At 45.4% G+C, this 24,666-nt stretch overlaps 1 protein-coding gene across 11 annotated transcripts in view; it reads left to right on the top strand.

The window, feature by feature from the left end:
• Nucleotides 1–24,666, top strand: part of poln (polymerase (DNA directed) nu) — a 549,154-nt gene that overhangs the window by 100,408 nt on the left and 424,080 nt on the right. For all 11 annotated transcript variants that reach the window (XM_068029211.1, XM_068029206.1, XM_068029207.1 and 8 more), the window contains 2 exons: nt 759–958; nt 20,661–20,773. In XM_068029211.1, coding sequence (XP_067885312.1) covers nt 759–958; nt 20,661–20,773 — 313 coding nt within the window. The remainder of the gene's footprint in view (nt 1–758; nt 959–20,660; nt 20,774–24,666) is intronic.

The following is a 24,666-nucleotide window of genomic DNA, read 5'->3' as shown; positions in this document are numbered from 1 at the left end:
CTTTGCCACTTTTTCAGTTAGAAAAGCCTGTAACTTGGTAAAGTTCCTGATTAACAATCTTGCTTTGAGGCTGCATACAACTCCACACACTGACCACCGAGTGTCTCTGAAGAGCAGTTGTTCAATTTCTGAAACTCCAGTTTGTCAGCCCGTCTTGTTAAAAGTAAGCTAGCCAGGGAAATCTTTAACCTATGTTGGCCAGTTCTCAATCACCTCTCTGCACCTGTTGTATTTTCTTTAAAAGAGCTACCCAATTAGACCCAGTCCCCTGCTCTTTACTTGTACCCCGGCAAACTCCTTCTCAAGTTTTTTTTATATTCGTTCATGGGATATGAGCGTCGCTAACATGACCAGGACTTATTGCCCTTGAGAAGCTGGTGGTGAGCCGCCTTCTTGAACCGCTACAGTCCATGTGGTGTAGGTACACCCACAGTACTCACCACCACCTTCTCAAGGGCAATTAGGGATGGACAACAAATCCTGGCCTTGCCAGTGATGCTCACATCCCATGTAAGAATAAAAAACGTTTAATTTTCAGAGAATTAGAGGAAAAGCTCTCTATGTTCCCTAAAGTAGGGGAGCAATAGGTGATCTGGGAGGGAAGTACACAATAGGATAATCATATGGGGACTCCAGACAGAGCAGATTTCATGAGACAAAGTGCCGTTTCTTGCTCTGGATTATCCTTATGTTCTTATGTAAACAAACATTTAAGATGTACCCATAAATGACTCAGTTCGCTGCTTTGTTCACTGCAGGAGTCTACCTGTTTGGTCAGCGGTTTCCTCATGTTGCTAATGAATCAATCGGATGGCCCGTCCTCTCTATCAAGTCCTGAAAGCAGGGCTGCGGAAACTATCCTTTACAGCTCAGGCACAAGTCAGTGGTACTTCCACTTAAAACTGGAACAGAATCCCACCTGGTTGCAACAAGGGCACAGTTACAGGGAATTTACCAGGTGAGAGCAAGCACAAAAAATTGGGGTGGATTTTAAGAGCTTTCGGCACAGAGCCTTTTGAGACAGGAATGTATTTTGGGAATTCAGCCGGGTAGATGCCAGTGTTGTAGCTGTATCAGAGTGGCTTGGCTACAGGGTGCAGCTAGTTTTGAAGCACATCTTCAGTACTACTGCCTGGATGTTGTCAGAACCCTTTGCAGTATCCAGTGCCTTCAGCCGTTTCTTAATATCATGTGGATTGAATCGAATTGGCTGAAGACTGGCATCTGTAATGCTGGGGACCTCAGGAGGAGGCTGAGATGGATCATCCACTCGGCACTTCTGGCTGAAGGTTGTTGCAAATGCTTCAGCCTTGTCTTTTGCACTGATGTGCTGGGCTCCCCCATCATTGAGGATGGGGATATTTGTGGAGCCTCCTCCTGTTAGTTGTTCAATTGTCCATCACCATTCCCGACTGGATGTGGCAGGACTGCAGAGCTTTGATCTGATCCGTTGGTTGTGGGATCGCTTAGCCCTGTCTATTGCATGGTGCTTCCGCTTTTAGCATGTATGTAGTCCTGGGTTGTAGCTTCACCAGGTTGAATGGTAAAGCAAGTTGAAGGATTGAATGGCCCATGCCTGCTCTTCTCTTATGTTCTTGTTGAACCAAATTCGACTCATTTTGTAAATATGATGCGTCAAACAAGGTATAGACTGCAATTGAAAAAATGGAACAGGATGTTGAAAGCAGTCAAATATATTGATTATATTTTTAGATGCTTGTTAAATAACAAAATTAGCACTAATGCTTTATATTAAAAAAAATGATTTTCACTCTATACATAATGGTGTGCAATCAAGAAGTTATCTTGCACATTTATTATCAGTGACGCCAAGAGAAAGTTGAATGTCTTACTGTAACTTTTTAATTTGTAATATATAATGAAACAGTTTTGTGTTCGTGGTGCAATGAAACATATTTCACATTTGAAACACTAGAAAAGTTGCATTTTGTTTTATGTTTCATAATAGACTTTCTGGGTCAGTTTACTGAAGGAAAGCATCAGAAGTCATCGGATTACTGTGTTGTATTCCACATAAAAAGCAACCCTGGATTTTGAAATCATTGTACTGACCCTTTATGTTGTCATCCTTTTTATTCTCCTTTCCTTAGTGTGTACTACCTCAACAGTTTGTTACATTGAATTGCATGTCATTGTTTCAGCCACTCGCTTATTCTTTCTATGAACTTTTGCAATTTTTTACTCCCTTTTTTACAGTTCAGTATTCCTCCCATTTTAGTATCACCTGCAGATTAGGAGATGCTCACCTTTATTCTCAAATTCATGTAATTTATGTAGTGAAAAGCATGGCGTTCCAGATTCAATCCCTAGAGGGCAGCACTTCTCTATGCCTCTATTGCCTTTATAAAGCCAAGAATCTCAAATACTTTTTTAACAGCTTTCTCAACTTGTTTTGCCACCTTCAAAGATTTGTGTTTGTGAATTGCCTGGTCTTCTCTGATCCTGCACCCCCTTTAAAATTTGGTTTAGACTATCTGTTTTTGCATGAAGATGTATCAGATTCTACCTTATTCAGATGAAGTGAACTTTCACAGATCCTAACTAATGCATCTCTAATTTCCTTTATAGAATCTTAGAATGGTTACAGCATAGAGGGAGGCCATTCTGCCTGTCAAGCCTTTACTGGTACTCTGTAAGAGCAATTTAGCGAGTTCCTCTTTTCCACCCTTTCCCCGTAGCCCTTCAGATTTTTTCCCTTCAGGTGCTTATCCAATTCTGTTTTGAAAGCCTCGATTGAAGCTGCATCCAATATCCTTTCAGGCAGTGCATTCCAGATCCTAACCACACTGCATTCAAAAGGTTTTTCTTCATGTCGCCTTCGGTTATTTTGCCAATCACTTTAAAGCTGTGTCCTCCACTCATCGTCCTTTCCACCAATGGGAGCAGTTTCTCCCTATCTACTCTGTCTAGACTCCTCATGATTTTGAACATCTCTGTCAAATCTCCTCTCAATCTTCTCTAAGGAAAACAACCCGAGCTTCAGCTTCTCCAATCTTTCCACATAACTGAAGTCCCCCATTCCTGGAACCATTCTTGTGAATCTTTTTTGGATGATTGCTAAAGTCTTTACATCCTTCCTAAAGTGTGGTGCCCAGAATTGGACAGAATACTCCAGTTGAGGACAAACCAGTGTTTTATAAAGGTTCAACTATTTTACTTTCACCATTACTTCTTCCCTTGTATGCTATGCCTACAATTCTATTGACCTTTATAATGGCTTTAACTATCTGCACATGCACTTTCAGGGCATAATCATCTAGGCTCTACTCGGATTGTCAAGGCCCCAATATGGTGGGGAGTAAGTGTATGCATATCTGGTGGGAAGTGCACTTCTGCCATATTGGGTGAGAACCAATAATATGGGTTCTTTATCCATACTGGAAACGGGTCTTTATCCATGCCGGCAGTTTTGCCAATTCGGATGTCTAGCATGCAGCTCTGTCTGCACATGTATGAGGAATTTGGTTTGCAAACCCCATAGGATTTAATGTCCACAGTAGATGGAAATTCCTGCAGGGCCTGTAGACTTTTGTGATAAATTCCCAATCTGTGTTGCTGCTGGAGGTTCTGTGCTGGGAGCACAAACCCCTTTATCCCGGAGAGTGGTTAGAATGTGGAACTCACGACCACATGGATTAGTTGAGGAAAATAGCATTGATACATTTAAGGGGAAGCTGGATAAGCACATGAGGGAGAAAGGAATGGAAGGGTATGCTGATAGAGTTAGATGAAGAGAGGTGGGAGGAGGCTCGTGTGGAGCATAAACACCGGCACAGGGTCTGCTTCTGCACTGTACATTCTATGTAATTCTGTGTAATTTGTAAAATATATTCAAATGAATGTTTGCCTAAGGAAGGCAGAATATAATGATGGACAGTGTTTATGTTCTAGCATCCTGGCTGACACCAAGGGCAGGATTTTTCCCCATGGGCTTCAGGACACCGCTGTCAGGCTCAAGTAAAGGTCAGAAGCCTGCATTGTGTGGGAAGCAGTCACTCATCTCTGATCTTCCCCGAATTGGCCAATTGTAGTCGGAGGGACAATTAAGGACGACAGGTGGGATCTTGAAGCTGGAGGGCTAATAGAAGGCTGTCTAGCTCGGAAGCAGCAGTGGGATGGCCTTTCAAGGTAAGTGAGGGAGAGGGTGACCCAATTCGGAGAACTCCTCCACAGGGCGGCCTGTGGCTGTAGTTAAAGCCAGGCAGGCAGGGAGGCCTCTAGGCCTAGCTGGAACACTGGCCCCTCACTCTGGTCTGCTGCCGAGAGGCCACCCCAAGGCAGTTACATTGTTCCCTGCTGACTCCGGGGACCTGGAGGCCAACTGGAAAATTCCATTAGTCCTCCGACAGTAGGCCTTAATAGGCCCTTAACAAGTTGAATCGGCTGTCCGCTGTGCCTAACCACACCCCCACCCCCCGTCCCCCGCTCCCCACATCCCGTCTCCGGGAAAATGGCTCGGGGGCAGGATGGAGTTGGGAAACTGGCATGTCAGCAGGTGCTGAAAATAGGTGCACCCCCCCTGCCTCCATGCCTGACCCCTTTGGGGTGTAAAAATCCTCCAAGTCTTATCCCCACCAGCCTTTTCGTTTCTCTACTCTCTGGACTTCCAATGGATGGTATTCCTTCCATTGACCTCTGATGTGTGGCTTCAAACTTACCCCAGTCCCATGCATCTCTTTATTGTCCCTTTCATAGAAATTATAGAAAGTGTAAGGCACAGAAAGAGGCCACTTGGCCCATCATGTCTGTGCCGGCCAAAAAACGATCCACCTGTTCTAGTCCCACCTTCCAGCATTTGGTCCGTAGCCCTGCAGATTACGGTACTTGAGGTGCAGATCCAAACCCCTTTTGAATGAGTTGAGGGTCTTTGCCTCAACTACCCTTTCAGGCAGTGAGTTCCAGACCCCCACCACCCTCTGGGTGATAAAGATTTTCCTCATCTCCCTCTAATTTTTCTACCAATCGCTTTAAATCTATGTCCCCTCGTCACTGACCTCTCTGCTCAGGTAAATAGACCCTTCACCTCCACTCTATCCAGGCCCCTCAAAATTTTGTACATTTAAATCAGATCTCCCCTCAGCCTTCTCTGTTCCAATGAGAACAACCCCACCCTATCCAATCTTTCCTCATAGCTGCGTTTTTCCAGTCCTGGCAACATCCTCGTAAATCTCCTCTGTACCCTCTCTAGTGCAATTACATCCTTTCTATAATGAGGTGACCAGAACTGCACACAGTACTCCAGTTGTGGCCTAACCAATGAGTTATACAGTTGCAGCATAACCTCCCTGCTCTTATATTCTATGCCTCAGCTAATAAAGGAAAGGATTCCATATGCCTTCTTAACGTCCTGTCCTGCTACCTTCAGGGATCTGTGGACATTCACTCCAAGATCCCTCACTTCCTCTACGCTTCTCAGTATTTTCCCATTAATCGTGTATTCCTTTGCCTTGTTTGACCTCCCCAAATGCATCATCTCACAGTTCTCCAAGCTGAATTCCATTTGCCACTTTTCTGCGCAACTGACCAGACCATCAATATCTTCTTTCTCCTGATCCACTTCTCCTTCTCCTTGGATCTTTGGTCATCCACTGTTAAAGGAAGCACTTCCCTTTCCCTTTCCAAATATCGCCCAATACATCCGTACTTTCCCAAGTCATGGAAGCTACTGCCAACTCTCAAATTATCCATCAGCTCGAAAGCTCTGGCCCAAAGCTTGATTGCCAGTATGGTTTGTTAGAACTCCACCAGTATTGCTGACTGTGTTAGATATTTCCACAGCTCTGATCTGGAATACATTATTGAATCTTTTGTCACTCAAAAGCCTTTAACAGGATCTGGCACTTCTAAACAATTTACAATCACATGCTTTCCCGTCAAAGCTACCTTCTACCCAGTTTTCTGACAATGATTTTATCTGTGCTGAGGCTAATGCTCATCCTCTGACTCTTTCTCTATTAACCCAGTGGCTGGCTCCTCTCTCCTAATCTGTTCTTTCTGCATATTAAAGGAGTCCTTCACTTAGCATCCAGCCTGAGCCACTCTTTTGCTGCTGATCTCACACTCTGCACTCATCAGCGTCCTTCAGCGTGCATGTCCCTGAGGCACATCACCTTCATTTCTCTCACAGAGCAATGACTGAATCACTACAGCCTCACAGAGCAATGACTGAATCACTACGGCCTCACAGAGCAATGACTGAATCACTACGGCCTCACAGAGCAATGACTGAATCACTATGGCCTCACAGAGCAATGACTGAATCACTACGGCCTCACAGAGCAATGACTGAATCACTACGGCCTCACAGAGCAATGACTGAATCACTACGGCCTCACAGAGCAATGACTGAATCACTACGGCCTCACAGAGCAATGACTGAATCACTACGGCCTCACAGAGCAATGACTGAATCACTACGGCCTCACAGAGCAATGACTGAATCACTACGGCCTCACAGAGCAATGACTGAATCACTACGGCCTCACAGAGCAATGACTGAATCACTACGGCCTCACAGAGCAATGACTGAATCACTACGGCCTCACAGAGCAATGACTGAATCACTACGGCCTCACAGAGCAATGACTGAATCACCACGGCCTCACCTTTTCTGTGTATTTTGATGAACTAGTGACTAATTTTTTTAAATGATTGATTTTTAAGAGACTGCTTCATGGCAAGTCTCCCTTTGTTGAGCATTTCCTACTGAACAACCTTCATCACATGATGGATGATTATTACATCATATTCGGAAAACTACACTATTGGAGGAATCGACACTTCTGGATTTTCAACTAAATGTATAAATGTTCCCTTTGCACAATACTGACTCTTAGTTCTGGCCTTTCCACAACCCTCTTTTCCATAGACACACTCAACACATCTTCTGTTCCTTTCTTGCTCAATTACTTTAGCTTAGAGACTTCTATTGCAGAGTTGTGCTTTCTTGGAAATAGCCTCTGCATGCAGAGGCTTGTGAAATATGGACCCAAAGTCATTAGTTCAGCAGCAGCTGGGAGGTGGAAGTGTCTGCATCACAATATATCTGAATTTGGTTGAGGACTGCCCCGTATTCTGTTTAGCCAACTGATTTTCAAATATTTTATCAATGCTAAATCCTGACATTTTTCATGTCAGCCCAAATGATTTGGTCATTTAGACCCTGTCGTAATAGTTTGGTACTTTGGATTTCTTTTTGGATCTCTTTCTTTTCCTCTTTGCTTTTGTGAATCATCTTCTGGAATTTGACAGCAGCAGATATTCTATCAACATCACTGAAGTGATTTTAATTTTGTGGTGCCTATGTTTTATATTTTAAGTGAGCAACTTACCTGCTCAGAGTTATGAGTTGAGTGTTTCAGCTTGGAGGCACTCGAGAGTCATAATGGTCATGTGTTGAGGACATAATCTGGGTTGATGGAGAACTGAGAGGCCGCTTTCTTTCTGGTGAGATGTTAAAGTAAGGTCCTTCATGTGCAGGAAAAGCTGCTCTATGCATTCTATCAACATGCTAAGTTCTACTTGTTTTACTCGTTCTTGGGATGTGAACGCCACTGGCAAAAACATTCCTAATTGCCCTTGAGAAGGTGGTGGTGAGCCGCCGTCTTGAACCGCTGCAGTCCATGTGGGGTAGGTATACCCACAGTGCTGTTAGGAAGGGAGTTCCAGGATTTTGATCCAGCGACAGTGAAGGAACAGCAATATAGTTCCACGTCAGGATGGTATGTGACTTAGAGGGGAACTTGCAGGTGGTGATGTTCCCATGCATCTGCTGCCCTTGTCCTTCTAGTTGGTAGAGGTCACGGGTTTGGAAGGTGCTGTCAAAGTAGCCTTGTAGATGGTGGACATGCATTGGGGAGTCAGGAGGTGGGTTACTCGCCGCAGAGTTCCCAAACAGTCCAACCAAACCCCCTGACATTAAGTAGCATTACTATCATTGAATGCCCCACCATCAACATCCTAGAGGTTACCATTGACCAGAAACTTAACTGGACCCGCCAAGGCTACAAGAGTAGGTCACAGGATGAGAGTAACCCACCTCCTGACTCCCCAAAGCCTGTCCACCATTTACAAGGCACAAGTCAGGAGTGTGATGGAATACTCTCCACTTGCCTGGATGAGTGCAGCTCCAACAACACTCAAGAAGCTCGAAACAATCCAGGACAAAGCAGTCCGCTTGATTGGCACCCCATCCACAACCTTCAACATTCATTCCCTCCACCACCGATGCACAGTAGCAGCAGTATGTACCATCTACCAGATGCACTGCAGCAACTCTCCAAGGCTCCTTTGACAGCACCTTCCAAACTCACAACCTCTACCACATAGAAGAACAAGGGCAGCAGTTGCATGGGAACACCACCACTTGCAAGTAGCCCTCCAAGTCACACACCATGCTGACTTCGAAATATATCACTGTTCCTTCACTGTCGCTGGGTCAAAATCCTGGAACTCCTTAACAGCACTGTGGGTGTACCTACACCAGATGGACTGCAGTGGTTCAAGAAGGCAGCTCACCATCAGCTTCTCAAAGGCAATTAGGGATGCATAATAAATGCTGGACCTGCCAGCGATGCTCACATCCCATGAAAGAATAAAAAAAACCTCCTTTGGCAATGATTTTAACTCCAGTGGGAAACGGCTTCTGCTGCTGGGGCCCTTCCTATGGGTAGGATGGTGGGGGATTCTCATAATTGGGATTGGAGAGCGGGGTCTCCTAATCCGCTGATCCAAATATCCTATCTAACCAGGACTTCCACTGATCTTCCGCTGTGTTTATCGCAGTCAATCAGGAGAGCCCAATCCTCCATCCCAAGCACCCAAGTATATTCCCAATGTTTATTCTATCAGACTGACCGTGATTTGTACTCTGGCATCAGAGGTGAACAGTTACTCTCTGACTCACTCCCTACCTGGTGTCAAAGGTGAATAGTTACTGCCTGACTCACTCCTGACCTGGTATCAGAGGTGAAGAGTTACTCTCTGACTCACTCCCGACCTGGTGTCAGAGGTGAACAGTTACTCTCTGACTCACTCCCGACTAGTGTCAGAGGTGAACAGTTACTCTCTGACTCACTCCCGACCTAGTGTCAGAGGTGAACAGTTACTCTCTGACTCACTCCCTACCTGGTGTCAGAGGTGAACAGTTACTCTCTGACTCACTCCCGACTAGTGTCAGAGGTGAACAGTTACTCTCTGACTCACTCCCGACCTAGTGTCAGAGGTGAACAGTTACTCTCTGACTCACTCCCGACCTAGTGTCAGAGGTGAAACAAAAACAAGAAATGCTGGATTCACTCAGCAGGTCTCGCAGCATCTGTGGAAAGAGAAGCAGAGTTAACGTTTCGGGTCAGTGACCCTTCTTCGGAACTGACAAATATTAGAAAAGTCACAGATTATAAACAAGTGAGGTGGGGGTTGGGCAAGAGATAACAAAGGAGAAGGTGCAGATTGGACCAGGCCACATAGCTGACCAAAAGGTCACAGAGCAAAGGCAAACAATATGTTAATGGTGTGTTGAAAGACAAAGCATTAGTACAGATTAGGTGTGAATATACTGAATATTGAACATCAGCAAGTGCAAAGCTGAAGAAAAACAACCTGGGTAAGCAAACTGAACAAACTAAGATGAAATGAAATAAATGCAAAAAAAGATTGTAAAAAATGTAAAAAGGAATGCAAAAAAAAGGAAGAAAAAATAGCTAAAAATGAAAGTAAAGTGGGGGGCCGTCATGCTCTGAAATTATTGAACTCAATGTTCAGTCCGGCAGGCTGTAGTGTGCCTAATCGGTAGATGAGATGCTGTTCCTCGAGCTCGAGGCCCTACCCTCACTCTGGCCATCCTCTTGTTCCTCACATAAGTGTAGAACGCCTTGGGATTTTCCTTAATCCTACCCACCAAGAATTTGTCCTGTCCCCTTCTAGCTCTCCTAAGTCCATTCTTCAGTTCCTTCCTGGCTACCTTGTCACCCTCTAGAGCCCTGTCTGATCCTTGCTTCCTCAACCTGTTCCCAATTTAAGCTCCCCAGTTCCTGCCTAATAGCATTGTAATTCCCCCTCCCCCAATTAAATATTTTCCCATCCCGTCTGCTCCAATCCCTCTCCATGACTATAGTAAAGGTCAGGGAGTTGTGATCACTATCACCGAAATGTTCTCCCACCGAGAGATCTGCCACCTGGCCTGGTTCGTTGCCAAGCACCAAATCCAACATAGCCTCCCCTCTAGTCGGCCTATCTACATATTGAGTCAGAAAACCTTCCTGGACACACCTGACAAAATCTGCTCCATCCAAACTATTTGCACTAAGGAGGCTCCAATCAATATTAGGGAAGTTGAAGTCACCCATGACAACAACCCTGTTACTTCTGCACCTTTCCAAAATCTGCCTCCCAATCTGTTCCTCCGTGTCTCTGTTGCTATTGGGGGGTCTCTAGAAAACTCCCAATAAAGTGACTGCTCCTTTCCTGTTTCTGACTTCCACCCATACTGACTCAGTAGACAAACCCTCCTCGACGACCTCCCTTTCTGCAGCTGTGATACTATCCCTGATTCGCAATGTCACTGCCCCACCTCTTTTACCTCCCTCCCTATTCCTTTTGAAACATCTAAACCCCGGAACATCCAACATCCATTCCTGCCCCTGTGATATCCAAGTCTCTGTAATGGCCACAACATCGTAGCTCCAAGTACTGATCCATGCTCTAAGTTCATCACCCTTATTCCTGACACTTCTTGCGTTAAAATAGACACACTTCAACCCATCATACTGGCTGCAACTTTGCCCTGTCAACTGTCTAAGCTTCCTCACAGACTCTCTGCACTCTGTATCTGCCTGTTCAACAGCTACCCCATCCACTGATCCGTAGCTCCGGTTCCCATCTCCCTGCCAAACTAGTTTAAACCCTCCCGAAGAGCTCTAGCAAACCTCCTGCCTAGGATATTGGTGTCCTTCCAGTCCAGTTCAGATGCAGCCTGTCCTTGTACAGGTCCCACCTTCCCGTTTTTTTTTCATTGCAGCAGCTTTTTCGGGAGCAGAGTGCGAGTGAGTGAGCAGCTGGGAAGGTCAGTTTGAAAGTAAACTTAATTTCCTTTTGTTTTCGGCGGAGGCCAGGGGGCTGCTGGGTAAGTAAAACACTATATATTTGGGCGGTTTAAAATAACTTTCCTTTCATTGCAGCAGCTTTTTCGGGAGCAGAGTGCGAGCGAGTGAGCAGCTGGGAAGGTCAGTTTGAAAATAAACTTAACTTCCTTTTGTTTTCGGCGGAGGCCAGGGGGCTGCTGGGTAAGTAAAACACTATATATTTGGGCGGTTTAAAATAACTTTCCTTTCATTGCAGCAGCTTTTTCGGGAGCAGAGTGCGAGCGAGTGAGCAGCTGGGAAGGTCAGTTTGAAAGTAAACTTAACTTCCTTTTGTTTTCGGCGGAGGCCAGGGGGCTGCTGGGTAAGTAAAACACTATATATTTGGGCGGTTTAAAATAACTTTCCTTTAATTGCAGCAGCTTTTTCGGGAGCAGAGTGCGAGCGAGTGAGCAGCTGGGAAGGTCAGTTTGAAAGTAGACTTAATTTCCTTTTGTTTTCGGCGGAGGCCAGGGGGCTGCTGGGTGGGTAAAACACTATATATTTGGGCGGTTTCTGAACCCGGGACACCGCACTTGTAGTGTCTCCCGCCCGCCCTCCTCCTCTAACCAAAAAAAAGGACTCGGTGGGGTGTATATAAGGTAAGGCTTTTTCTATTTCTCTGGTTTTATCGTGATTGGTAAAAACTTTTCCTTCCTTTTCATTTAACTAAGTTAAGCTTAAGATTAAAAATGGCAGGAGATCTCAGACCTGTGTCATGCTCCTCTTGCTCAATGTGGGAGCTCAGGGACATGGCTGATGTCCCTGACTCCTTCACGTGCAGGAAGTGTGTCCAACTGCAGCTCTTGTTAGACCGCATGACGGCTCTCGAGCTGCGGATGGACTCACTTTGGAGCATGCGCGATGCTGAGGAGGTCGTGGATAGCACGTTTAGTGAATTGGTCACACCGCAGATTAGGATTGCTGAGGGAGAAAGGGAATGGGTGACCAAAAGGCAGAGAAAGAGCAGGAAGGCAGCGCAGGAGTCCCCTGCGGTCATCTCCCTCCAAAACAAGTATACCGTTTTGGATACTGTTGAGGGAGATGGCTCACCAGGGGAAGGCAGCAGTAGCCAGGTTCATGGCACCATGGCTGGCTCTGCTGTTCAGAAGGGCGGGAAAAAGAGTGGAAGGGCTATAGTCGTAGGGGATTCGATTGTAAGGGGAGTAGATAGGCTGTTCTGTGGTCGAAAACAAGGCTCCCGAATGGTATGTTGCCTCCCAGGTGCACGGGTCAGGGATGTCTCAGATTGGCTGCAGAACATTCTAAAGGGGGAGGGTGAACAGCCAGTTGTCGTTGTGCACATAGGCACCAATGATATAGGTAAAAAACGGGATGAGGTCCTACAAGCAGAGTTTAGGGAGTTAGGAGCCAAGTTAAAAAGTAGGACCTCAGAGGTAGTAATCTCAGGATTGCTACCAGTGCCACGTGATAGTCAGAGTAAAAATGAAAGAATAGTCAGGATGAATGCGTGGCTTGAGAGATGGTGCAGGAAGGAGGGGTTCAGATTTTTGGGACATTGGGACCGGTTCTGGGGGAGGTGGGACTATTACAAATTGGACGGTCTACACCTGGGCCGGACTGGAACCAATGTCCTTGGGGGTGCTTTTGCTAACGCTGTTGGGGAGGGTTTAAACTAATGTGACAGGGGGATGGGAACCAATTGAGGAGGTCAGTTGACAGTAAGGAGGTAGTAACAAAAGCCTGTAAGGAACTAGATGATGAAGTCAGTGTGACGAAGGGGAAGAGCAGGCAGGGAGCAGATGATGAATGTAAAGGGACTGGTGGTCTGTGGTGCATTTGTTTTAATGCAAGAAGTGTAGTAGGTAAGGCAGATGAACTTAGGGCTTGGATTAGTACCTGGGAGTATGATGTTATTGCTATTACTGAGACTTGGTTGAGGGAAGGGCATGATTGGCAACTAAATATCCCAGGATATCGATGCTTCAGGCAGGATAGAGAGGGAGGTAAAAGGGGTGGAGGAGTTGCATTACTGGTCAAAGAGGATATCACAGCTGTGCTGAAGGAGGGCACTATGGAGGACTCGAGCAGTGAGGCAATATGGACAGAACTCAGAAATAGGAAGGGTGCGGTAACAATGTTGGGGCTGTACTACAGGCCTCCCAACAGCGAGCGTGAGATAGAGGTACAAATATGTAAACAGATTATGGAAAGATGTAGGAGCAACAGGGTGGTGGTGATAGGAGATTTTAATTTTCCCAACATTGACTGGGATTCACTTAGTGTTAGAGGTCTAGATGGAGCAGAATTTGTTAGGAGCATCCAGGAGGGTTTTCTAGAGCAGTATGTAAACAGTCCAACTCGGGAAGGGGCCATACTGGACCTGGTGTTGGGGAATGAGCCCGGCCAGGTGGTTGAAGTTTCAGTAGGGGACTACTTTGGGAATAGTGATCACAATTCCGTAAGTTTTAAAATACTCATGGACAAAGACGAGAGTGGTCCTAAAGGAAGAGTGCTAAATTGGGGGAAGGCCAACTATACCAAAATTCGGCAGGAGCTGGGGAATGTAGATTGGGAGCAGCTGTTTGAAGGTAAATCCACATGTGATATGTGGGAGGCTTTTAAAGAGAAGTTGATTAGCGCGCAGGAGAGACATGTTCCTGTGAAAATGAGGGATAGAAATGGCAAGATTAGGGAACCATGGATGACAGGTGAAATTGTGAGACTAGCTAAGAGGAAAAAGGAAGCATACATAAGGTCTAGGCGGCTGATGAAAGACGAAGCTTTGAAAGAATATCGGGAATGTAGGACCAATCTGAAACGAGGAATTAGGAGGGCTAAAAGGGGTCATGAAATATCTTTAGCAAACAGGGTTAAAGAAAATCCCAAAGCCTTTTATTCATATATAAGGAGAAAGAGGGTAACTAGAGAAAGGATTGGCCCACTAAAGGACAAAGGAGGAATGTTATGCTTGGACTCAGAGAAAATGGGTGAGATTCTAAACGAGTACTTTGCATCGGTATTCACCGAGGAGAGGGACATGACGGATGTTGAGGTTAGGAACAGATGTTTGATTACTCTAGGTCAAGTCGGCATAAGGAGGGAGGAAGTGTTGGGTATTCTAAAGGGCATTAAGGTGGACAAGTCCCCAGGTCCGGATGGGATCTATCCCAGGTTACTGAGGGAAGCGAGAGAGGAAATAGCTGGGGCCTTAACAGATATCTTTGCAGCATCCTTAAACACGGGTGAGGTCCCGGAGGACTGGAGAATTGCTAATGTTGTCCCCTTGTTTAAGAAGGGTAGCAGGGATAATCCAGGTAATTATAGACCGGTGAGCCTGACGTCAGTGGTAGGGAAGCTGCTGGAGAAGATACTGAGGGATAGGATCTATTCCCATTTGGAAGAAAATGGGCTTATCAGTGATAGGCAACATGGTTTTGTGCAGGGAAGGTCATGTCTTACCAACTTAATAGAATTCTTTGAGGAAGTGACAAAGTTGATTGATGAGGGAAGGGCTGTCGATGTCATATACATGGACTTCAGTAAGGCGTTTGATAAGGTTCCCCATGGCAGGCTGATGGAGAAAGTGAAGGCGCATGGAGTCCAGGGTGTACTAGCTAGATGGATAAAGAACTGGCTGGGCAACAGGAGACAGAGAGTAGCAGTGGAGGGGAGTTTCTCAAAATGGAGACGTGTGACCAGTGGTGTTCCACAGGGATCCGTGCTGGGACCACTGTTGTTTGTGATATACATAAATGATTTGGAGGAAAGTATAGGTGGACTGATTAGCAAGTTTGCAGACGACACTAAGATTGGTGGAGTAGCAGATAGTGAAGGGGACTGTCAGAGAATACAGCAGAATATAGATAGATTGGAGAGTTGGGCAGAGAAATGGCAGATGGAGTTCAATCAGGGCAAATGCGAGGTGATGCATTTTGGAAGATCCAATTCAAGAGTGAACTATACAGTAAATGGAAAAGTCCTGGGGAAAATTGATGTCCAGAGAGATTTGGGTGTTCAGGTCCACTGTTCCCTGAAGGTGGCAACGCAGGTAAATAGAGTGGTCAAGAAGGCATACGGCATGCTTTCCTTCATCGGACGGGGTATTGAGTACAAGAGTTGGCAGGTCATGTTACAGTTGTATAGGACTTTGGTTCGGCCACATTTGGAATACTGCGTGCAGTTCTGGTCGCCACATTACCAAAAGGATGTGGATGCTTTGGAGAGGGTGCAGAGGAGGTTCACCAGGATGTTGCCTGGTATGGAGGGCGCTAGCTATGAAGAGAGGTTGAGTAGATTAGGATTATTTTCATTAGAAAGACGGAGGTTGAGGGGGGACCTGATTGAGGTGTACAAAATCATGAGAGGTATAGACAGGGTGGATAGCAAGAGGCTTTTTCCCAGAGTGGGGGATTCAATTACTAGAGGACACGAGTTCAAAGTGAGAGGGGAAAAGTTTAGGGGGGATATGCGTGGAAAGTTCTTTACGCAGAGGGTGGTGGGTGCCTGGAACGCGTTGCCAGCGGAGGTGGTAGACGCGGGCACGATAGCGTCTTTTAAGATGTATCTAGACAGATACATGAATGGGCAGGAAGTAAAGAGATACAGACCCTTAGAAAATAGGCAACATGTTTAGATAGAGGATCTGGATCGGCGCAGGCTTGGAGGGCCGAAGGGCCTGTTCCTGTGCTGTAATTTTCTTTGTTCTTTGTTCTTTATATCTGAAGCCCTCCCTCCTACACCAGCTCTGTAGCCACGTGTGCAGCTGCACTCGCTGTCTGTTTCTAGCCTCACTGGCACGTGGCACCGGTATCAATCCTGAGACTACTACTCTGCTCGTCCTGCCTTTTAGCTTCCAACCTAACTCCCTATATTCGCTTTTCAGGTCCTCATCCCTTTTCCTAGCTATGTCATTGGTACCGATGTGTCCCACGACTTCTGGCTGCTCCCCCTCCCCCTTAAGAATCCTGTAGACTCGATCCGAGACATCCTTGACCCTGGCACCCGGGAGGCAACATACCTTCCGGGAGTCTCGTTCGCAACCACAGAATCTCCTGTCTGTTCCTCTAACCATTGAATCTCCTATCACTATTGCTCTCCTTTTCTCCCCCCTTCACTTCCGAGCCGCAGAGCCAGGCTCAGTGCCAGAGACCTGGCCGCTGTGGCTTTCCCCTGGTAGGTCCCCCCCCCCAACCGTATCCAAAACGGTGTACTTATTATTGAGGGGAACGGCCACAGGGGATCCCTGCACTGTGAGAGTATTCCCTTTCCCTCCCCTGACAGTCACCCAGCTACCTTTATCCTGTAACTTCGGTGTCACTACTTCCCTATAACTGCTCTCTATCACCCCCTCAGCCTCCTGAATGATCCGAAGTTCATCCAGCTCCAGCTCCCTAACGCGGTCTGTGAGGAGCTGGAGTTGGGAGCACTTCTCACAGGTGAATTCAGCAGGGACACAAGTGGTGACCCTTACCTCCCACATCCTGCAAGAGGAGCATGCAACTGCCCTAGCTTCCATCCCCTCCGCACTAAATTGACAAAAGAGATTTAAAAAAAAAATAAAGCAAAACCTTACCTTCCCAAACCCTCCACACAAGAGCCCTTTTTTTTTGGTTAGAGGAGGAGGATGGGTGGGAGACACTACTTGTGTAGTGTTTCGGATTTAGCCACTGCCCGAATATATAAATTCACTTACCAAGCAGTCCCCGTGTCCGCGTCCGCCGAATCACGAGGTAAGTACTTTATAGCTCAACTTACCTTCCCGGCTGCCCCCTGGCTCGCGCTCTCACCGCTCCCGCTGTTCGAATGGAAGAATGAAATACCCACCAATCACTTACCAGCTCTCCTGTGACGTCACACTTCAATTTTTGCTGGTCAAGCAGGTCCACAGAACAGAACAGAGCGCTCTCACTGCTCACTCTCTACCTGGTATCAGAGGTGAACAGTTACTCTCTGACTCACTCTCTACCTGGTATCAGATGTGAACAGTTACTCTCTGACTCACTCTCTACCTGGTGTCAGAGGTGAACAGTTACTTTCTGACTCACTCTCTACCTGGTATCAGAGGTGAACAGTTACTCTCTGACTCACTCTCTACCTGGTGTCAGAGGTGAACAGTTACTTTCTGACTCACTCTCTACCTGGTATCAGAGGTGAACAGTTACTCTCTGACTCACTCTCTACCTGGTGTCAGAGGTGAACAGTTACTTTCTGACTCACTCTCTACCTGGTATCAGAGGTGAACAGTTACTCTCTGACTCACTCCCAAGAATCAGAGGTGAACAGTTACTCTCTGACTCACTCTCTACCTGATATCAGAGGTGAACAGTTACTCTCTGACTCACTCTCTACCTGGTGTCAGAGGTGAACAGTTACTTTCTGACTCACTCTCTACCTGGTATCAGAGGTGAACAGTTACTCTCTGACTCACTCCCAAGAATCAGAGGTGAACAGTTACTCTCTGACTCACTCTCTACCTGGTATCAGATGTGAACAGTTACTCTCTGACTCACTCTCTACCTGATATCAGAGGTGAACAGTTACTCTCTGACTCACTCTCTACCTGGTGTCAGAGGTGAACAGTTACTTTCTGACTCACTCTCTACCTGGTATCAGAGGTGAACAGTTACTCTCTGACTCACTCCCAAGAATCAGAGGTGAACAGTTACTCTCTGACTCACTCTCTACCTGGTATCAGAGGTGAACAGTTACTCTCTGACTCACTCTCGACCTGGTATCAGAGGTGAACAGTTACTCTCTGACTCACTCCCTACCTGGTATCAGAGGTGAACAGTTACTCTCTGACTCATTCCCAACCTGGAATCAGAGGTGAACAGTTACTCTCTGACTCACTCTCTACCTGGTATCAGAGGTGAACAGTTACTCTCTGACACTCCCGACCTGATATCAGAGGTGAACAGTTACTCTCTGACTCACTCCCAACCTGGAATCAGAGGTGAACAGTTACTCTCTGACTCACTCCCAACCTGGAATCAGAGGTGAACAGTTACTCTCTGACTCACTCCCGACCTGATATCAGAGGTGAACAGTTACTCTCTGACTCACTCCCGACCTGATATCAGAGGTGAACAGTTACTCTCTGACTCACTCCCGACCTGATATCAGAGGTGAACAGTTACTCTCTGACTCACTCCCGACCTGATATCAGAGGTGAACAGTTACTTTCTGACTCACTCCCAACCTGGAATCAGAGGTGAACAGTTACTCTGTGACTCACTCCCGACCTGATATCAGAGGTGAACAGTTACTTTCTGACTCACTCCCAACCTGGAATCAGAGGTGAACAGTTACTCTCTGACTCACTCCCGACCTGATATCAGAGGTGAACAGTTACTCTCTGACTCACTCCCGACCTGATATCAGAGGTGAACAGTTACTTTCTGACTCACTCCCAACCTGGAATCAGAGGTGAACAGTTACTCTGTGACTCACTCCCGACCTGATATCAGAGGTGAACAGTTACTTTCTGACTCACTCCCAACCTGGAATCAGAGGTGAACAGTTACTCTCTGACTCACTCCCGACCTGATATCAGAGGTGAACAGTTACTCTCTGACTCACTCCCGACCTGATATGAGGTGAACAGTTACTCTCTGACTCACTCCCAACCTGATATCAGAGGTGAACAGTTACTCTCTGACTCACACCCCAGTTCGTGTCCTATTTCGTTTTAAAACTGCACACTTTGCAAGAGAATCAGATCAATTTATTGAAGCCCATCGAGTCTCCAGCTACTCCAGATTTCTACAGATGACACAGCCTAGCTGCAGCTATTCATCATTTGAGAGTATTTATATTGTTCACAATGTAAGACCGATTGGAGAGGCAGTGATAGCTGGACTGAAGTTGGGGCAGACTTGATCCAAAAATGTCAATATCATGTCACAATGATGAATTGAATTCTAAACAGGACAATGGGAGGAAAAGAGTGCAAGTCTTTGTTGAAGGCTTGTCTATAAATGTTCATTCAAAACTGGACTTCCTGGAAATACACAACATGTATGCCAGGCTCTGGAATAGATGTGTCTTTGTGGTTTAAGGTTATATGTACCTGATGATAAGCAGGTTTCAGCCACTTATCTTCTTCAATCCAATAGGTGTAATTGATCGTAAGTGTAACTGGACCAACAATGATTGCAACTGGAGTGATTCAAGGCCTATTGGAGGCTGGAGCCACTTGATGCAAACTCATAAAAATCTCGCTCCATGAGTTTGGTTGTAAAACCAGGCTGAATGGCAGCTGGTAGGATCCACGAAATGCAGATCCTCAATGTTCTCAGTATTCCTGATTGATATTGGAACATACAGCTGTCCACAGCACTCCCTCATTGTAAAAGTGCTTTTATACCACCTGGTTATGATATTTAAATACTGCCTATAGGAGACATCAGTCAAGATTGGAAATCATAGTATCATACAACAACTTGCATTTACCTAGCACCTTCTGGCACCTTTATTGTAGTAAAACATCCCAAGGGGCTTCACAGGAGCGTATTCAAACAAAATTTGCTGCTGGACCACATAACAAAATAATAGGACAGGTGACAGGTGGTTCAAGAGGTAGTTTTTAAGCGCAGTCTTAAAGGAGAGGAGAGAGATAGAGAGGCGGAGTGGTTTAGGGAGGGATTCCCAGAGCTTAGGTCCTCGGCAGCTGAAGGCATAGCCACCAATTAGATTAGATTAGATTAGAGATACAGCACTGAAACAGGCCCTTCGGCCCACCGAGTCTGTGCCGACCAGCAACCACCCATTTATACTAATCCTACACTAATCCCATATTCCTACCAAACGTCCCCATCTGTCCCTATATTTCCCTACCACCTACCTATACTAGTGACAATTTATAATGGCCAATTTACCTATCAACCTGCAAGTCTTTTGGCTGTGGGAGGAAACCGGAGCACCCGGAGAAAACCCACGCAGACACAGGGAGAACTTGCAAACTCCACACAGGCAGTGCCCAGAATCGAACCCGGGTCCCTGGAGCTGTGAGGCTGCAGTGCTAACCACTGCGCCACTGTGCCAATGGTAAGAAAAAAAAAGACTTGCATTTATATAGCGCCTTTCATGACCACCGGACGTCTCAAAGTGCTTTACGGCCAATGAAGTACTTTTGAAGTGTATTCATTGGTGGAGTGATTGAAATTGGGGATGCACAAGAGAACAGAATTGGAAGAGCGCAGTTATCTTGGAGAGTTACAGCACAGAAGGAGCTCATTCGTCTTATTATGCCTGTGCCTGTGCTACGGAAGAGTTATCCAGTTAGTCCCGCTCCCTTGCTCTTTCCCTATAGCCTTGCATGAATCACAGTTCCTTGTTGAGATTCCAGTGACCTTGCAGTGTAGCTAACTGCCATCTATTTCAGTTTTTACAGTAACACAGCAACTTTGGTATTGCTCCTTCGCAGACCCAGCACAGACACGACAGGTCAAATGGCCTCCTGTGTTGTAACGATTCGGTGATTCTGTGCTCAACCCTAATGAGTGAGATGCTATTTGTAATGTAGAAAGTAGACATCTGGCTCTCTTTTATTGCCTGCAGAGTACTACTGCTTCAAATACTGAGTTGCAGAGGCTGCATTATTGGTTTTAAAGCCAAGGATCTGCTTCGAACTGTGCTTCACCACTGTGCGGACAGTGTATGCTGGAAACAAGGTACAATCAGCTGCAGTATGCTAACATTGATTATACATAATTGGGGGCTCTACTCAATCCGGGGATTTCATGGAAATTGTGAAATACTGGATTGCCTGTGAAATTGCCCTTCATAGTACTATCCAAAATAAAATGTGAATTACTAAGAAAAAATATTGTTTTAAAACTTCTCTGAGGTCACCGTGATGCAAAAGCACTTTACTTTCTTCTTTATGTGATAATTAAAACCAATCGCTGGCTCGTTGAATGCACGTGTGTACAGTTTGTATGATGTACAGTGTGGGCAACATCAATTTGGTTGAAAATATTACATGACATCGATTTGGGAGTTGTTGAAGATGACAGACAAATCCAAAAAAAAGGGCAAAATACCATTCAGCTCATGCGAAGCATATTGTGTATTTCTAAGCTTTGGAGGTTATATATTGTAACATACTTTACTGTCTATATTATATAAATACAGGCCAGGAAATATTGTGAACGTTACTATTTATGCAGTAATGTGTGAAAAGTATTTAATTCCTCCATGATTTAAACTGATCCCTATTCATAATATAGGATTTCAAACATCAGATTTTGTCTCTGCTTGGCTGAAAATGGATATTGAAGTTTAATGATTTATTACAGCATGTAATTCAACAACAACATCAAAAAATTGCTTTTGTATGATGTCCTTAACATAGAACATAGAATACAAGAGGGTAGAAGTCATGCTTCGGATACAAAGCACTGGTTAGACCAAACCTGGAGTTGCTGTGTGCAGTTCTGGGCCCCACGCCTTAGGAAGGATATATTCCCTTGGAAAGCGCGCACTGTAGATTTACCAGAATGATACCTGGACTTCAAGAGCTAAATTATGAGGAGAAGTTACCCAACTTAGGGTTGCAGTCCCTAGAACTTAGAAGGGGCACAGTCTAAAAATTAAAGCCAGTCCTTTCAGGAGTGAAAAAAATTAGGAAACACTTCTACACACAAAGGGTGGTAGACGTTTGGAACTCCCTCCCACAAATGGCAGTTGATGCTGGATCAATTGTTAATTTTAAAACTAAGATTGCTAGTTTTTTGTTATCCAAAGATATTAAGGGATATGGGGCAAAGGCAGGTATATGAAGTTAGGTCACAGACCAGCCGAGATCTTATTGAAAGGCGAAAAAGGCTCAAGGGGATGAACCCCTATTCTTATGTTCCTAGGTAAAAACAGCTCAAGGTGTTTCACAGGAATATTAGCAGAATAAAATAAAGCTGGAGCAAAGAAGGAAATATTAGGGATGGTGACTAAAAGCAGCCTGTTGTGCACACTTCATCACTGGATTCTCTTCAAAGTCACCAACCCCTAGAAATAGTGGATGCATTGGTGGTCATCTTCCAAGATTCTATAGATTCTGAAACAGTTCCTACAGATTGGAGGGTAGCTAATGTAACTCTACTATTTAAAAAGGGAGGTAGAGAGAAAGCAGGGAATTATAGACCAATCAGCATTCCAGAGTCCATTATCAAAGATTTTATAGCAGAGCACTTAGAGAACAGTGGGAGAATTGGGCAGAGTAGGCATGGATTTACGAAAGGGAAATCATGCTTGACAAATCTACTAAAATTCTTCGAGGATGTAACTAGTAGAGTTGATGAGGGGGAGCCAGTGGATGTGGTTTATTTGGATTTTCAGAAAGCTTTCGACAAAGTCCCACATAAGAGATTAGCGTGTAAAATTAAAGCACATGGGATTGGGGGTAGTGAATTGAGATGGACAGGAAATTGGTTGGCGGACAGGAAACAAAGAGTAGGGATAAATGGGTCTTTTTCCAAATGGCAGTGGGGTACCGCAGGGATTGGTGCTGGGAACCAGCTATTCACAATATACATTAATGATTTAGATGAAGGAACTAAATGTAATATTTCCAAATTTGCAGTTGACACAAAACTGGGTGGGAGGGTGAGTTATGAGGAGGATGCAGAGAGGCTTCAGGGTGATTTGGACAAGTTGAGCGAGTGGGCTAATGCATGGCAGATGCAGTATAATGTGGACAAATGTGAGGTTATCCACTTTGGTAGCAAAAACAGAAAGGCAGATTATTATCTGAATGACTATAAACTGAGAGAGGGGAATATGCAGCGAGACCTGGGTGTTCTCGTACACCAGTCGCTGAAGGTAAGCATGCAGGTCCAACAGGCGATAAAAAAGGCAAATTGTATGTTGGCCTTCATTACGAGAGGATTCGAGTACAGGAGCAGAGATGTCTTGCTGCAATTATACAGGGCCTTGGTGAGGCCACACCTGGAATATTGTGTGCAGTTTTGGTCTCCTTATCTGAGGAAGGATGTTCTTGCTATAGAAGGAGTGCAGCAAAGGTTTACCAGACTGATTCCTGGGATGGCGGGACTGATGTATGAGTAGAGATTGAGTCGGTTAGGATTATATTTGCTGGAGTTCAGAAGAGTGAGGGGAGATCTCACAGAAACTTACAAAATTCTAACAGGACTTGACAGAGTAGATGCAGGAAGGATGTTCCCGATGGTGGGGGGAGTCCAGAACCAGGGGTCATAGGCTCAGGATACCAGGTAAACCTTTCAGGATTGAGAGGAGGAGAAATTTCTTCACCCAGAGAGTGGTGAGCCTGTGGAATTCGCTACCACAGAAAGCATTTGAGACCATAACATTGCATGTTTTCAAGAAGGAGTTAGATATAGCTCTTGGGTCCAAAGGGATCAAAGGGTATCAGGTGAAAGCCGGAACAGGTTACTGAGTTGGATGATCAGCCATGATCATAATGAATAGCGGAGCAGTCTCGAAGGGCCGAATTGCCTACTCCTGCTCCTATATTCTATGTTTCTCAGGCACAAAACTGAATACAGTACTCCAAATAAGGTCTGACCGGTGCTGTGTAACTGCCCGTTGGCTTATTATTTATTTTTTCTGTGGACTTAACGCTTTGAGTGAAAGCCTGTCCCGTTTTCTTAGCTAGGTAGTGAGAGTTCAGGGCCAACATGTTCCCCTAAAGGTGAAGGATAGGACCAACAAGTCCAGGGAACCCAGGACGTCAAGGGATATAGATGATTGGATCAGGAAAAAAAAAAGGAGGCTTATGCCAGATCCAGGGGGCTGAAAACAGCGGAGGCCCTGGAGGAGTACAGAAAGTGTAGAGGGGTACTTCAAAAAGTAATCAGGAGAGTGAAGAGGGGGAATGAAAAAACACTGGTGGGCAAGATAAAGGAAAATCCCAAGGCGTTTTGTAAGTATATTAAGGGTAAGAGGATAACCAGGGAAAGAGTAATGCACATTAGGGACCAAAGTGGTAATCCGTGTCTGGAGCCGGAGGACATAGGTGAGGCTTTAAATGATTACTTTTCATCTGTGTTCACTATGGAGAAGGATGATGTAGGTATACAGATCAGGGAGGGGGATTGTGATATACTTGTACAAATTAGCATTGAAAGGGAGGAGGTATTAGCAGTTTTAGCGGGCTTAAAAGTTGATAAATTCCCAGGCCCAGACGAGATGTATCCCAGGCTGTTATGTGAGGCAAGGGAGTAGATAGCAGGGGCTCTGACACAAATTATCAAATCCTCTCTGGAAACAGGAGAGGTGCCAGAGGACTGGAGGACAGCGAATGTGATGTCATTATTCAAGAAGGGTAGCAGAGATAAACCAGGTAATTACAGGCCGGGGAGTCTAACATCAGTGGTTGGGAAACTATTGGAAAAAATTCTGAGGGACAGGATTAATCTCCACTTGGAGAGGCAGGGATTAATCAAGGATAGTCAGCATGGCTTTGTCAGGGGGACATCATGTCTAACTAACCTGATTGAATTTTTCGAAGAGGTGACGAGATGTGTAGATGAGGGTAAAGCAGTTGATGTAGTCTACATGGACTTCAGTAAGGCTTTTGATAAGGTCC

The sequence above is a fragment of the Heterodontus francisci genome, chromosome 4, assembly GCF_036365525.1.
Source record: "Heterodontus francisci isolate sHetFra1 chromosome 4, sHetFra1.hap1, whole genome shotgun sequence".
NCBI classification, from domain to species: domain Eukaryota; kingdom Metazoa; phylum Chordata; class Chondrichthyes; order Heterodontiformes; family Heterodontidae; genus Heterodontus; species Heterodontus francisci.
This window is presented reverse-complemented; position numbering and strand designations above follow the sequence as displayed.